This window comes from Pantherophis guttatus, chromosome 7 (genome assembly GCF_059756535.1).
Source record: "Pantherophis guttatus breed Tessera chromosome 7, ASM5975653v1, whole genome shotgun sequence".
Lineage (NCBI taxonomy): Eukaryota > Metazoa > Chordata > Lepidosauria > Squamata > Colubridae > Pantherophis > Pantherophis guttatus.
In genome coordinates, this window is record NC_142069.1 from 3,188,111 (window position 1) to 3,204,993 (window position 16,883).

General features: G+C 43.7%; 1 protein-coding gene across 1 annotated transcript in view; it reads left to right on the forward strand.

The window, feature by feature from the left end:
* LOC117657141 (F-box DNA helicase 1-like) overlaps nucleotides 1-16,883 on the forward strand; it is a 53,758-nt gene that overhangs the window by 10,788 nt on the left and 26,087 nt on the right. The window contains exons 3-11 of the mRNA XM_060687054.2: nucleotides 2,760-2,989; nucleotides 4,609-4,731; nucleotides 6,220-6,404; nucleotides 9,141-9,279; nucleotides 9,982-10,172; nucleotides 10,820-10,924; nucleotides 12,007-12,095; nucleotides 14,104-14,269; nucleotides 16,049-16,229. Of these exons, the coding sequence (XP_060543037.2) occupies nucleotides 2,760-2,989; nucleotides 4,609-4,731; nucleotides 6,220-6,404; nucleotides 9,141-9,279; nucleotides 9,982-10,172; nucleotides 10,820-10,924; nucleotides 12,007-12,095; nucleotides 14,104-14,269; nucleotides 16,049-16,229 (1,409 nt within the window). The remainder of the gene's footprint in view (nucleotides 1-2,759; nucleotides 2,990-4,608; nucleotides 4,732-6,219; nucleotides 6,405-9,140; nucleotides 9,280-9,981; nucleotides 10,173-10,819; nucleotides 10,925-12,006; nucleotides 12,096-14,103; nucleotides 14,270-16,048; nucleotides 16,230-16,883) is intronic.

Genomic DNA, 16,883 nt, shown 5'->3' on the forward strand with positions numbered 1-16,883 from the left:
TGGGATAAAAACTATTCAGAAGACGTGTGGTCCGAGTTTGAATTGTTCTGTCTCTTCTGCCAGAAGGCAACGGTCCAAAAAGATTGTAAGCAGGATGGGAAGAGTCTCGGAGAAACTTCCTCAAACAGCAAGATTCAAAAATGTTGTCCAGGGCTGGTAGCTGGAGTCCGATGATATTCTGGGCAGCTTTAATGATTCTTTGTAGAGCTTTTATGTCCGCTACAGAGCTGCTCCCACACCATGCAAGAATGCCGTATGTCAGGACACTCAATGGTACTGCGATAGTAGGACAGAAGTAGATGGTAACGGTCAGAAGTTAAATGAATCACTGGAGTTGCTAAGTGAGAAACATGGTTGTTAAGCAAATCTGGCTTCTCCCTTGACTTTGCTTGTCAGAAGGTTGCAAAAGGATTACATGTCCCTGGTACCCTGCAGCTGTCATAAATATGAGTCTGTTGCCAAGTGTACAAATTTTGATCATGTGACCACAGGGATGTGTTAAGGATATTGTTGTGTTACCAACCAGCAGAGTAAGTGCACAGAGAAACGGTACTGAGAGCAATGAATACAATACATACAAACTGGTTTAACAAAGCTTTTACTTTGTAGTGAAAAACAATTGCATAGTCTTTTAGTCAATCCAAGTCTTTAGCCATTCAAATCAATCCGAAGTTACAGATATCTTCTTACCAGACAAACAACAGTAGGTAATAAACAGCAATTCAACGCTGGTAACAAATCACGATGGTAGCATATCCATCCACGATGAGAGCTTCTTCACCTGACAGTAACAGTTCCAATCAAGCAGCAAGCCAAGCAATGATGAGAGCAGATCCAACAATACTATAGCTTGGCTGTCTCCTTATATACAGTTTACACTAGTAATTATCCACTTAAGATAAGTGAAGTCAGCAGTGCAATGACTCAACAGTACAATTATGATAATTGCAGTCAGCATTCAGTCAGCAGTCATTAGTCATTACAATGACTCAGCAGTACAATTACTCAGCATTACATCTCAAAGTTACAGAATACATTTAAAGTTATAGAACACATATATTGCCTGGACAATTTGTTAGGCTTACACCATATCCTAACAGGATGCTGCAACCGTCTCAAATGTAGAAAATGGTCGTAAGTCACTTTTTTCAGTGCAGTTGTAACTTCAGAGTGTCACTAAATGAACTGTTCAAAGTCAAGGACTATCTGTACAAATTCCTGTCTACTGACATCCCACTTTTCTGCCTGGGCACAGCTGTCCTTTGAAGCTGCTGTAATTTGTCTTTCCTTTCTGTCTCTGTTGGGTGCGCAGGCCACCAAGGAACCATCACAGCTTACTTCAGGAGTAGATCCCACATCTCAAGATGCTCCAATAATGTGGCAGAAAGCCACAAAATCAGAGATGAGGAACATCTGGAGAACTTCACTCTTTTTTTTTTATTGAAAAAGTTTTATTAGTAAACAAACACAATTTCCCCACAACCCTCCCACCCAACCCCCCCTCCCCCTCCCCGACTTCCCAGAGCAGAACATAAGGTATTTCTATTAACTTTTAACGACAAGCTAAATTGCTTAACTAACCATTAAACTAACACCCCCTAAAAAAAAAATCTTAACCCCCCATAGATAAAATCCTACTTCTTAGACATAATACTTCTAATATCACGTATATAGCGCTTATACAGTTAAAAAAAATCATTCATAAGCTATTTGATATTTTTTAGTCTGATACTTATTTTGAATATAATCAATCCATCTTCTCCAGTCCTGTATATACCTTTCTTGTGTGTGATCCTTCAAATATGCTGAAATTTTAGCCATTTCAGCTAAATTAGTTACTTTCAATATCCAGTCATCAATAGTAGGCAAAAAATCCTTCTTCCAATGTTGTGCTATCAACAATCTTGCTGCTGTTATCAAGTTCAAAATCAGTTTAGTCTCTGCAACTGTACAGTCCGTAGTTATACCCAGTAAAAACAACTGCGGAGTAAATTTCAGTCTTTTTTTAAAAATATTCTGCATCACCCACCAAATCTTTATCCAAAATGCTTTGATTTTTCTACAAGTCCACCATATATGATAATAAGTTGCATCATCACAGTCACATCTCCAACATTTAGCTTGCACATTAGGATACATACATGATAATTTTTTTGGATCTAAATGCCATCTATAAAACATTTTATAAAAGTTTTCTCTTAAATTTTGTGCTTGTGTAAATTCCACATTTCTAGTCCAAATCTTTTCCCAAGTCTCCATCATCACTGGCTCTTGAAAATTTCGCGCCCATTTAATCATGCAATCTTTAACCAGTTCCGTCTCAGAGTCTATTTCCAATAAAGCATTATACAGCCTTTTAATATGCATTTGTTTTTGATCTCTAATTTGTTTTACCAAATTCTCCTCATTTTGCACGAAGCCAGTTTTTTGATCTTCCTTCCATCTAGCTTGAAGTTGACCGTACTGAAACCATGTATAAATTATACCTTCTTCTCTCAATGTATCTAAAGATTTCAAATACATTACCCCCCTTTCCATAATAAGAAGCTCTTTATAGGTAATCACCTCCTGTTTTTGTTCTATACTTATATTTTCTATTGCATGTCTAGGATTTGCCCATACAGGTATCTTATAATTTAACTTATATTGATATTTTTTCCAAACCCTCAACAAAGCATTTCTAAGTATATGGGCCTTAATGGAGAACTTCACTCTTGAGTCAGTGTCCGACTCAGACGACTCTTGTATTCTTTTTGCAGATGAAAGAAACATAGTGGTGCCCAGAAAACTTTTTTGTTTGTCCCCGGAACCTAGCGACTCCAACGGAAGCGCTGGCCAAGAGGTCCAAGAACCATTGTTGGTGAGGCTTCCTGAAGAGAGCTCAAGTGATGGAACTGTCCAGCAGGAAGTTCAAGATGTTGAGGTGGATCCTCTTTCTGATGCCCAGCCTGAGCTCTCCGGAACTACATCTGGGAATGACGTATCTCAGGTAATCATGGAGAAACTGCCAGATGAAATCCTTCAGGAGATCTTTGCCCTGGTACCTCTGGTTGATTTCCTCCAAAACCTTTGTCTGGTGTGTAAGTGTTGGAAGTGTATCATCATCTCTTTATTTCGTCTTCCAATATTTGAAACGTTGCCCGAAAGAAGAGGGGGTCAAATTGTTCTTCAAAGCCCCTGAAGGCAGGACAAGAAGTAACGGGTGGAAACCAATCAAGGAGAGAAGCAACCTAGAATTCAGGAGAAATTTCCTGACAGTTGCAACAATTCATCAGTGAAACGACTTGCCTCCAGAAGTTGCGAATGCTCCAACGCTGGAAGTTTATAAGAAGAGATTGGACAACCATTTGTCTGAAAATGGTATAGGGCCGTGATGGCGAACCTATGGCAAGAGTGCCAGAGGTGGCTCACGGAGCCATATCTGTGGGCATTCAAGCATTGCCCTCGCTCATCTCCAGCGCGCATGCGTGCGCCGGCCAGCTGATTTTCGGGCCTTCTGGAAGTTGGGAAAACGGGCTGTTTCTGGCCCCGCCCCGGAGTGGGGATGGTTGTTTTTGCCCTCCCCAGGATCCAAAAAAGCCTCTGGAGCCTTGGGAGGGTGAAAAATAGGCCCACCATGCCATTGTGCGCCAAATGTTGGAGGGTTGCACGCATATGCCCGGCGAGGCAAGGTGCATTGAATTATGGATGTGGACACAAACGTACGTGACCTCCCCACGTTCCCCCCGCTTTTGGCATGCAATGGCAAAAAGGTTTGCCATCCCTGGTATAGAGTCTCCTGCCTGAGTAGAGGTTGGACTACAAGACCTCCAAGGTCCCTTCCAACGTTTTCAGGAAGATGGACAGGACCTGGTGCAGACACAGTCTCCCTTACAAAGTTTCTTCCATGGTCTAACCCTAGTCAGGTACATACCCCTGTTTAAAACCCCCTTCTGTTTACAGAATAATAGAGTTAATTGGGACCTTGGAGGTCTTCTAGTCCAATCCCCTGCTGAGGCAGAAAATGGTTCAATCTCTTCTTAAAAACCTCCAGTGTTGGAGCACCCACAACTTCTGGCTAATTGTTCTCGCTGCCAGGAAATTTCTCCTTAATTCCAGGCTTCTTCTCTCCTTGCTTAGTTTCCCTCTGTTGCTTCTTGTCCTGACTTCAGGTGCTTTGGAGAATAGGTTGACCCCCTCTTCTTTGGGGCAGCCCCTCAAAGATTGGAAGGGATTGCGCTCATGTCATGGCTGGCTGGCGAATTTGGGGAATTGAAGTCCACAGGTCTTAAAGTTGCCAGATTTAACCAATATTGATCTAACAGGTATCTGCTAATAACGCTTTGTAAGTGATTAACAAAACAACGGTGCAACTGTTGAATTATGGGGAGGTAGGTAATGTTTTGAATTGTATCACACTTCTTCTGTTCTTGGAAGTCAAATCTCCTGTTTTTCTTGGTGACTAAGGTTTTAATCTTGCACATAAAAATATTAAAGACGGGATTTAAAAAATATTTTTTATAAATGATATGGAAAAATTGTGTTCTTTGTATGTGTCACATAATATATGTGGGTATATGCATAATTTTGCATTTATTTATTTATTTGGTCATTGTTGTGGCCTGCCAGCGGCCTGCACGGATTGTTGCTGATCCCGACGACAAGGAGGCTGGTGTGGTGCTGCGCCAGCAGCCTGTGCAGCCGGCGCCCGAGTTGGACAGCAAGAAGGCTGAAGAAGATGTGGTGCCAGAGGTAGGGATCCAGTCAGGGCCTTCAGAACCTCCAGAGGCTCCTTTAAGTACAGAGGATGAAGAGGAGGAGCCTCTTCTCAATGTACGGGCACGCAGAGCTGCCAAAAGATAGGAGTGGTTCCTCAGGAGGAGGTCTCCTCGAGAGTAAGGCTTGGGGCTAATTGGCCACTCCCTTAGCCTATTTAAGAAAGGACGCAGCTTGCAACAAGCTGCAGGAAACAACTTTAGTTCGCTAATCATTGTGTTGGGATTTCTCTGCAACTGATTTCTGGGCTTTCTGCCAACTCCAGTAAGACTCTGACTATCTTATCTGTGGAATTCTGGCAGGCTGTTAAGAATGCTTATTAACAGCTGGCATTTAAAACTGCATTATTTGAGTAAACTAAGTTTTGTTCAGAGTTTGTGTGTGCTGTGTTCTTTGGGATCCGTGGCTGGGGCAGAACAGTCATGCTTATGTAGTGTATATTGGAGGGGGTGACCCTTTGAGAACTGTACGCCATGAAATTTCATTTTAATGTATGCTGATTAGTGTACATTTAAAGCGACAGTAAAGTTATTCTAAATTAAAGTCAGGTCTAAGTCATATCCAATGTTTGCTCTGGAATTTTAGTTACCGTATTTTCCGGCGTATAAGACGACTTTTTAACACATGAAAATCTCCTCAAAAGTTGGGGGTCATCTTATACGCCAGGTGTCGTTCTCCTGTAACCAGGCAGACCAGCCCGAAAGGCTCTGACGAGCCTTAAATGGCTCTGGCGATCCAAGCTCTGACGATCTGCTAATCAGGCAACTCCGCTGGGATCGCCAGAGCCATGAAGAAGGAAAAAAGTTTTCCCCCTCCAGCTTGCTTACCTTAGCTGCTAGTCGCAACATTTGCCTTGCTTCGCTTGCCTGAATCCATTCCATCAGCAATCAAGCAGGCAGGGAGTTGTGGACTTCAACTCCCAGAATTCCTCAGCCAGCAAAACAAAGCTGGCTGAGGAATTCTGGGAGTTGAAGTCTACAAGTCTTAAAGTTGCCAAGGTTGGAGACCCCTGTTCTATTGGGTAAGTTTTTTTCCCCTTTGGGAGCTTTAAAAAAATAGTTAATTGGGTTTTTTTTTTAGTTGTTCTTTTTTAGACCTAGCCATTTAAAGTTTAGGAAGTTTTAAATTTAGTTTTCATATAAAAATAAAAATAAAATAAAATAATATTTGTGCAGCTTTCTGAGATTTAGTGTGTTTCTGTAGTGTTTCACTCTAACTACTCAAACACTCAAAATCTCACAAAGCTGTATGTGGAATTTTGTGTTGTAAAGTGTGAAAGTTGTTTTTTTGGGCTTTTTGTGGCTGTTTGAGGTTCCTGCTTGTTGCAGGGGCCATTTTGGGTCTAGCACAGCTGCTTTTACATTGTGGGTGAGCCAGTTGATGTTTTTTAATTTTTATTTGGTGTGCGTTGGAAGAGGGGTAGTCTTATACGGCGAGTATAACCCAAACCCTATATTTTAACAGGAAAAGTCGGGGGTCGCCTTATATGCCCAGTCGTCTTATACGCCGGAAAATACAGTAATTCCTTGGAAGAAGCTGTACAAGGACTATTTGAAAGAAGTTGACCACGCCACAGTGATCGTAGGAGCCATTCTGAAACAGTATGGCCTAACCAAGGAGCACCCCCAATGCATGCTGGGATTTATTCGGTGAGTGGCCTTCGGTATCACAACCGCAAACCATCTCTTTTGCTTTCTCGACTGACGACCTCAATTGAGCCACAAATTTCTGTGGCTAAGCCAGACAGCTGTAAAGCAAAGTTTGGCCTGATGTTATGAACTTTTTTGACAAAGTTGTTAAGTGAAACGCTGCAGTGGTGAAGTTAGCAACACAGTCATTAAGCATATCCTTGACATTGCTCATTGGACGCTTCTGGGCCAGGCTATGATTCCACTGTATTTTGTTGTGTGTCTCAGCTTCGGTTGTGATAAGCTCTAAATCTGTGTTTCTCAAACTTGGCCACTGTAAGAGGGATGGACTTCAACTTCCAGAATCCCCCAGCCTGGGCCAGAATTCTGGGAGTTGACGTCCATCCATCTTAAACTGGCCATGTTTGAGACACGCTGCTCTAAACCCTGGTTTGTGCACCCAAAATCTTCTGCCCTCTGACCTATTCTCTGTGTTTCCCCAATCCATGAAAAGGGAGAAAACTTTTTCCACAATCCCGCAAAAGGGGATCACGTGACCCCAGGACACTGCGGCTGTCATAAATATGAGCAACGGTCGTAAGTGTGAAAAATGGTCATGAGCCACTTTTTTCAGTGCCGTTGTAACTTCAAACAGTCATTAAACGAATGGTAAGTCGAGGATTCGTCGTCCTAGTCAGCCATTCAATCGTGTGACCTTCGGCCACTGTATGGACTGACACTCTCGATGCCTCTCTTGTCTTTCACTACCTGGATCTGCCATAGATCTGAACTTACCTGTACAGGTAGCCCTTGACTTACACCACAGTGAAAGAAGTCTTAGCAGTGATGAAATGTAAAATTTGTTACTACCGGTTCTGTGGGCTTGGCTTTTGGCGGGGGGGGGGGTGTTAATGTGACGGTGGGCGTGGCCAACTTTTTTTTTTTTACTTTTAAAAAAAGTAAAGGTTTTTTAGTAGAGGTTGTAAAAAAATGCTTTTAAAAGGCTCTGACAATCCCAGCTGAGCCACGCAATCATCAGAGGCTTTTTTTTTACTTTTAAAACCATTTTTTCTACAACCTCTTCAAAGAGATTGTAAAAAAATGCTTTTAAAAGGGTCTGCCGATCCCAGCTGAGCCGTGCGATCATCAGAGGCTTTTTTTTATTACTTTTAAAAGCATTTTTTGGGCAGAAGAAAAAATGCTTTAAAAAGTAAAAAATAAAAAAGCCTCTGATGATTTTGCGGCTCAGCTGGGCATGTGGGGGGCAGCAGGGATTTTTGCTACCGGTTCTCCGAACCACCCGCCTCCATCGCTACCATATTGGGTAATCCAGTCCGAACCGGGAGCATTTCACCCCTGGGTCTTAGGTACATATGTTAACTTCATGTGTTAATATAAGTAATCCTCAATTTATGACAATTCGTTTAGGGAATGTCCAAAGTTACAGCAGCACTGAAAAAAGTGACTCATGACCGTTTTTCACACTTATGACGGTTGCAGCATCCCCAGGGTCACGTGATGAAAATTCAGACGCTTGGCAACTGACTCACATTTATGACAGTTGCAGGTTCCCGGGGTCATGTGACCGTTTTTTGCGACCCCGGGACCAGTCAGTGCGGAAGCCAGATTCTATTAATAGCCGTGTTGTTAGTTTGACAACGGCAACGATTCACTTAACAAATGTGGCGAGGAAAGTCGTAAAATGGGGCAAGACTCACTTCACAAATTTCTCACTCAGCGATGGGAATTTTGGGCTCAATTGTGGTCATAACTTAAGGACTGCCTGTAAGTTATCTATGGTGTGCTGGTTTCCTCTAATGTAACTAAGTAAAAATAAGAAATCTATATATACTTGCTTCAAACTGCATTCAGGGTTCTTCCAATCTTATGGGAGAACCCACCTTTGTTCGGCTGAATAAATGTGTATTTTTTAAGTGAGGTAACCAGGACTCTGTTTCTTTGTTCTCACCGAGCCACATTGTAACCTGGGGTCCAGAGGTGGGTTTCAGCAGGTTCTGACCAGTTTTGGCAAACTGGTAGCGGAAATTTTGAGTAGTTCAGAGAACCGGTAAATACCACCTCTGACTGGCCCTGCCCCCATCTATTCTCTGCCTCCCAAATCCCAGCTAATCGGGAGGGAATGGGGATTTTGCAGTATCCTTCCCCTGGAGTGGGGAGGGAATGGGGATTTTGCAGTATCCTTCCCCTGGAGTGGGGAGGGAATGGGGATTTTGCAGTATCCTTCCCCTGGAGTGGGGAGGGAATGGGGATTTTGCAGTATCCTTCCCCTGGAGTGGGGAGGGAATGGGGATTTTGTAGTATCCTTCCTTTGGAGTGGGGAGGGAATGGGGATTTTGCAGTATCCTTCCCCTGGAGTGGGGAGGGAATGGGGATTTTGCAGTATCCTTCCCTTGGAGTGGGGGGGGAATAGAGATTTTGCATTATCCTTCCCCTGCCACCCGCACCAAGCCATGCCCACAGAAACCTCCAGCACTAGGCCGGGGTCCCAGCTTGGCAGTCCGGCCTAGTGCCGGGGGTGAGGGGGACGCATATGAGTGGCAGGCGCACACAAGCACACACAGGTCCATTTGTACGAGCAGCACACGCTTGCCCAGTTCTCCCACAGTCCAGTTTCGAATAGGCTGCAGCCCAGTAGTGGCCCTTGACCCTCCTATTGGGATTGCCATCCTGAGAAAATGACAAAAATTAGTGGAACTGTGGAAGTAATCCATGTCTGTTTTTCTCTTCCGAATCCAGGTGTGTGGCTGATTATCAGACCTACCCCTGTAAAAATCCCACCACTGCCCTCACGTTTCTGCAACGCCACTCACTCTATCCCAAGGCGGAAGTCTGCATCGCCAGGAAACTTCCGGATTTGGACGGTCGCAAAGAGACTGTAGGTCTTGGCAGTCTTAAATGCTCCCTGGAATTGAGGTTATGGGGGGGCTTCCATTGTGTTTTTCCTTGGATGTGGGTTTTCTTGCTCAGAATTTGGGGATGTCACGCAAAAGGCAATGGATTCCCAGACAGATAATTCCAAACCATTTGTTTTAGCAACTATTTAGTGCTTAGTCTGAGTGCCAGGCTTCCAAATAATAAGGATCTTATAGTTCTTTTCCTCCTCCTCCCCCTCCCTTCTTTCACTGATGATGTTACTTAGTTGGGTAATGAAATGTCTGCAAGAAAACAACCCAGCTCAGAGCACCAAGGATCCCACAGTCCTCCTCCTTCTCCCCCTCTCTGCAAAAGCCACTCTCTTCTAGCACTGGTGATGTTAGTTAGTTGGTTAATAAAATGTCTGCAAGAGAACAATCAAGCTCAGAGAGCACCAAGGACTCCACAGTCCTCCCCATCCTCTCTGCAAACCCCACTCCCTTCTAGCACTGATGACGTTACCTAGTCAGGCGTTGAAACGTCTTTAAGAAAACCACCAAGCTCAGAGAGCACCAAGGACCCCACATTCCTTGCATAACTGTAAGCCGGAGCACTCCTTGTACCATTCACCCTGCTCCCCTGTCAGACAGGACAGATAATACAACCCGTGAGAGAAAAAATTGTTTCCCCCACCCCTATAATGATTCACTCCATGGTCTTCCAGCTGGCCTACGTTCGGGCAGTGATGGCGGCCATTGTGCTCTTTGCTGGAGGCGTTTGTGACATTCAGGAGCTGATGGACTGTCTCCAAAGTCGCAACTTCCCCATGTCATCGGAGGACATCCTTGAAATCTTGTATTCCATGGCAACCCTACTTTATGCCATGCGGGAGAATGAGGTCAAGATCAGTAACAGGTAAGTTTGCAAAGGGTCAGGAGGTTCCTAGGACTGATACCTGTAGTTTACGGCAATAGTAAAACTAGGAGTATCTTTGACAGGGCTGTGCGTGCATTTAAAACTTTGCATTCAGCAAAAGCACTTTGAATCTAGCATGACAGCCAATTTGGTCTAGTGGTTAATGTATCAGGCTAGAAAGCAGCAGTGAGTTCTAGTCCCGCTTTAGGCATGAAAGCTGGCTGGGCCAATGAGCAGGAGACATGAGTTCTAGTCCCACCTTAGGCATGAAAGCCAACTGGGTGACTTTGGGCTAGTGTCTCTCTCAGTCCAACCCACCTCACAGGGTTGTTGTTGTGTGGAGGAGAAGGAAGCTACATTGGCTATTTTCACCCCTTTGAGTTATGTGCAAAAATAAAGGCAGGATATCAATAAATATAACTAAAAATAAAACTCCTCTCCTATTCATTAAAGCAGTTGCAACATTGCTCAGGCTCTCTCAGGCATCTGCAAAGAGATGCTGCTGCTTTTAAGGGTTGGTTCATTAAAACAGAAATCTGTCGAGGTGTGTTTATTCCCCCTTCTGAATTATTTTTCCTGGGTTTTGTACAATTTAGAGTTTACTTTGAGGTTCATTTTAATTTTTTCCAATTTCTGTATTCTTCTAGGTTTCACTACAGTGTTTCTTATTGCTTGCATCACTTGGAGAATTCACTCTGCAACACACCTTCCACAAATGATCCTGAATTACCCAGCAGTGGAGGAGGTTTTAGGTATGTACGTTAAGTTTCTGTGTTAATATAAGTAGTTCTCAACTTATAACAGTTTAGTGACCAAAGTTACAACAACATTGAAAAAAGTGACTCATGACTGCTTTTCACACTTACGACCAATTGCAGCATCCTTGCGGTCATGTGATCACAATTCGGACACTTAGCAACTGACTCGTATTTATGACGGTCACAGTGTCCCCGGGGTCACGTGATCCCCTTTTGCGACCTGAGAAGCCAAGTCAAAGGGGAAGCCAGATTCACTTAACAACCATGTCACTAACTTAACAAGTGCGGTGATTCACTTAGCAACAGTGGCAGGAATGGTTGGACAATGGGGTAAAACTCACTTAACAACAGTTAACAACAGAAATGTTGGGCTCAATTGTGATCATAAGTCGAGGACTACCTGTATGAACAACCAGGATTTTACGGAATGTTTGCAAACATGTACAGGTAGTCCTCAACGTAAGACTGTAATTGAGCCTAAAATTACTTGTTGCTAAGGGAAACATAGGTTAAGTGAATTTTGCCCCATTTTATGACTTTTCTTGCCACCATTGTTAAGTGAGTAACACAATTGTTAAATGAATCTGGCCTCCCCCTTGAATTCGTTTTTCCGAAGGTTGCAAAAGGGATCACCTGACTCCAGGATACTACAACCGTCATAAATATGAATCAGTTGTCAAGCATCGGAATTTTGATCACGTGACCATTGGGATGCTGCAATGGTCGTAAGTGTGAAAAACAGTCGTAAGTCACTGTTGTCAGTGCTGTTGTAACATTGAACGGTCACTAAATGAAATGTTGTAAGCTGAGGACTAACTGTCCAGGTTTTCCGAGGAGAACAATTTAGCCCAATGTGTCTCAACCTTGACAACCGTAAGCCGTGTGGACTTCAACTCCCAGAATTCCCCAGCCAGCAAATGCAAATGCTGGCTGGGGAATTCTGGGAGTTGAAGTCCACATATCTTAAAGATGCCAAGATTGAGAAACCTTGAATTAGACCCTGTTTGCTCTGTTGTATAGACCACATGATTACCTATGTTAACCTTTTACTATCTTCTGGTTCTATTCATCGACAGGCCTATTTCACAACCTACTAGTGAACAACAACTGATCTTAAACCACAGGCTTAACCCTGAAGACCGGGTAAAAATTGTGGGTTCTGCAGGTAAGGCAGCCGGAGGCCAGAAGATTCTTGATTCCCTCTGTAAATGCAAACTCGCTAATCATTGCATATTTTTTGAGCTGCCCTAACCTTGTCCAGATCTTCATTTCTCTGGCTAAAGATTCTCCTTGTGGGTGATGCATGCTGCTATGGTTCTTCTCCACTGTTACGGAGATTGTAGTGTTGCCGATAGAAGAGAATATTTGTAGCTCAGGGATGAACTGTGGAGTCCTCGGTGCTCTCTGAGCTGGGTGGTTTTCTTGCAGACGTTTCATGACTCAACTAGGGAACATCATCAGTGCTAGAAGAGAGTGGAGATTTGGAGAGGAGGGGGGGGGGAAGCTGAGGGATCCTGAGTTTGATTGTTTACTTGTAGACATTTCATGATGTTCCCTAGTTGGATCATGAAATGCCTGCAAGCAAACAATCAAACTCAGAGATCCCACAATTCTCCTCCCCCTCCCCCTCCCCACTCCTCCTCCACCAACCTCACTCCTTTCTAGCACTGATGATGTTCCCTAGTTGGGTCATGAAACATCTGCAAGAAAACAACCAAGCTCAGAAACTATCAAAAGCCCCATGCTTTCCTCCTCCTCCTCCTCCTCCTCCTCCTCCTCCTCCTCCTCCTCCTCCTCCCTGCAAACCCCACTCCCTTCTAGCACTGATGATGTTCCCTAGTTGGGTCATGAAACGTCTGCAAGAAAACCACCCAGCTCAGAGAGCATCAAGAACCCAAAAGTTCAACCCTGAGCTACAAATATTTTCTTCATTCTCTCTCTCTCTCACACACACACATACACACACACACTCTCTCTCTCTTTCTCTCACTGTCACCCTCCGCTTTTTCATTGCTTGCTTGCTCTGCTACCATTGTAACGGGGGGGGGGGAAGGGGGAGCTATTGGAATGTCTGGGAGGGGGGAAGTGAGCTGGTGGAGAAGAGAAGAGAAAGTTTTCTTTAGCGTTTTCTTTGAAGCTGATAACAACTCAAGGTCAACCATCGTGGCATAGCCGGAGGATGGCACCATCGGATGCTGCACCTCACATGACCCCTGGGGAGAATGTGGATTGGATAATTTTCCCTGGACGGTTGGAAGGATTTTGGGGATGCTTTCTATATGTAATTTTCACACCTTTTGCCTCAGACCTTGCTTTTCTTTGGTTGCATTCAGTTCATACTCAGTAAAAGTACCTTTCTCTATGAAAATGGAGTCTGGGTTTTTCTTTCTTGAGTATTGAAAGGAGGCACACCTGACACTCACACTCATATACACTCATGCACACCCTTCTCCACTAGGCTAGCACTCTTGAACCCACAAAGTCCTTGCTTTGTAAATTGACAGCTTCTAACGTAGACGCACAACACTTCACTTAGTGACCATTCAAACGGCACTGAAAAGAGTGACTTATGAGCATTTTTTCACACTTAAGATCATTGCCGCATCCCCATGGTCACATGATCAAAATTCAGATGCTTGGGAAGTGACTCACATTTATGACGGTTACATTGTCCTGGGGTTCCATGATCCCCTTTTCCGACCACTTGATAAGCAAAATCAACAGGAAAACCAGATTCACTTAACAACCGGATTACTAATTTTAACAACTCTGGTGATTCGCTTAACAACTGTAGCAAGAAAGGTGGTAAAACGGAGCAAAAATCACTTTAACAAATGTTTCACTTAGCAACAAAAGGTTTTGGTCATAAGTGGAGGACTATCTGTATTGTTGATTTTGAAGTCTGATAACTGTTGATGAGATTTTTTCTTTGTTTTCTTAATGACTTGGTTTCTTTGTATCAGAAGGGATCTATTAGACAAGATTCTTGGATTTTATCCACCTTGCTTAATTCCATCTTTACACATGGAAGCTTCAGTCTAACCTCACACCTTCAACCTATAAAATCCTGGGAATTTTTTCTGTCATCATGGCTGTCTGGAAGGAACCGGGCTTGGGGGGCGGGGGGGGCGGGGAATCCAGAAGGACTGAAATGTTTTTAATTTTTCACACAGGCACTGGGAAAACATCCACTCTGCTCCAGTATGCCAGGGAGTGGTCGGAGCTTAAATTCTTGTTCATAGCGTTCAACAAAATCAAGAAGCAATCATTGCTGTTTTGCTCTAAAAATGTCACCTGTAAAACCTTCCATTCCTTAGCTTATGACGAAGTCGGCAAAAAGTAAGTGACTGCATCCTATTTAATGAATCTGTCCTGGTTTTTTTTTAAAAAACAGTGATATGATGCGGTATAAAATAATGAAAAAGAAAAGATAAACCCGCTAAAAATAATAGCGATAAAACCAAAGAGGTGGTCAGATCCCAACAAACCAGAAATGAAACAATAATTTATTATTTTGAAATGGTTTCTTAGGACATTTATGAAATAGAATAGGATTTCTCCACTGCTGGAAAGATTGAAAGAACAGAATAATAGAATTTGAAGGAACCTTGGAGGTCTTCTAGTCCAACCCCCTTTTGAGGCAGGAGACCCTATAACATTTCAGACCAAATAGTTGTCAAATCTGTTCTTAAACACTGCCGCTGTTGGAGCACCCACAACTTCTAGAAGCAAGCCGTCTCACTGATTAATTGTTCTCACTGTCAGGAGATTTCATGAACAAGGGATTCACTTCAATTCAATTCGAGATGGATAACAGATGTTCTTTTCCCACCGCATCATGATTTAATGCATGTTTCAGCCCGTGGTGCCGTGTCCTCCCTCTCGCAGTGCCTGGAGGCTGTTAGAGGTTGGATGGGGAGCTATGGGTTGAAACTAAACCCTGGCAAGACCGAATGGCTCTGGGTTTGGGGTTCGTTGGCTCAGGGAGAATTGCCATCTTTGGTCTTGGATTCGGTGGCACTACCCCAAACAGACCCTGTGCGTAATCTGGGGGTTCTCCGAGGGAGATACACCTGGTGAGACCCAGAAGAAAGGCCTTCTCATTCCCCAGAGATTAAAATGGTGCTGAAGGCCGTTCTCTTCCGGAAGGCGCTGAAGACTGGGTTCTGCCAGTGGGCCTGGGGAACCCAGAACAGGATGGACCCCGTTAAATGGCTCGCGTGATCTGCTGTCGCTGGGGTGGGAGGTGGGGGTCAGGGGTGATTTTATTAATGTATTTGATTTTTTTTTAATGAATTTTACTGTTTTTTAAATATGGTTTTGTGTTAGAAATGTGTTAGAAATTAATATGGACTCTGAGGTCTTTGGTGCTCTCTGAGCTTGGTTGTTTGATTGCAAACATTTCATGAGCCAAGTAGGTAACATCAACAGTGCTATCTAGGAGCTGTGGTGGCGCAGTGGTTAGAATGCAGTATGGCAGTATGGCAGTTCGGGTCTCACCGGCTCAAGAGCCTTGATAGTACAGTGGTTTAGTGCACCCTGTTATTAACACAGCTGCCTGCAATTTCTGCTGGTTCGAATCCCTCCAAGGCTCAAGGTTGACTCAGCCTTCCATCCTTTCTAAGGTAGGTGAAATGAGGACCCAGTTTGTGGGGGCAATAAGCTGACTTTGTATAAATATACAAAAGGATGAAGGCTATTGCTTATCGCATTGTAAGCCGCCCTGAGTCTCCGGAGAAGGGCGGCATATAAATCAAATTAAAAAAAAAAAAAAAAAGGTTGACTCAGCCTTTCATCCTTCCGAGGTGGGTAAAATGAGGACCCAGATTGTTGGGGGGCAAGAAGCTGACTCTGTAAACCGCTTAGAGAGGGATGTAAAGCACTGTGAAGCGGTATATAAGTCAAAGTGCTAGTGCTATCTAAAATGCCAGAGAATTCCTGGCACTTGGGGGGGGGGATCAGCCGTCAACAGGCACATTGAGAGAAACAACAACTACATACCATTGAAAACCGACAACCAAAGAGCCAAAAAGGAAACAAAGACCAAAAAGGCTTCCTTGCCAGTAATCAACATTCAAATAAGCTTAATTTCACCTTCCCTCTTTCATTCTGCTGTAGATACAGGAATAAATTTATTAGGGACATACTGACCAATGAGGTAGGCCGTGTCCTCTCCAATCCTGAGGCCAGTGGCACGAAGGTTGTTCAGACCCTCAAAACCTTTCTCGCTTCGGCAGATGAGTCCATCACGGTGGAGCACACCGGCTGTGGAGAAGATGTGAAGGAACGCGAAAAGCAAGTGAGTATTGGTTCTTAGGACCTGTGATAGGTAGCCCTCGACTTACAACAGTTCATTTAGTGAACGTTCAAAGTTACAACGGCACTGAAAAAAGTGACTTAGGACCAATTGTTTTTCACAATTGCGACCGTTGCAGCATCCCTGCAGTCACGTGGTCAAAATTCACACGCTTGGCAACTGATTCATATTTATGACAGTCGCAGTGTCCTGAGGTTATGCAATCCCCTTTTGTGACCTTCTGACAAGCAAAACCAATGGGCAAGCCAGATTCACTTAACAACCGTGTGACGAGCTTAACAACGGCAGTGGCAAGAAAAGTTGCAATATGGGGCAAAATTCACTTAAGAACTGTCTCGCTTAGCAACAGAAATTTTGGGCTCTATTGTGGTCCTAAGTCGAGGACTACCTGTATTTATCACCGTTGCAGTGTCCAGGAGGTCACGTGATCTCCTTCTGACAAAGTCAAGGGGACAGCCAGATTCCCTTAACAACCATGTGATGAATTTAACAACTGCAGTGATTCACTTAACAACTGTGGCAAGCCACTATTTTTTAGTGGTGTGGGCAGAAGAATAAAGATATTAAAAAATATTATGTATGGTAGACCTGTAGGAAAGTGGGTGGAGATAGGTTAGTTTACTGATTGTTTAGTTT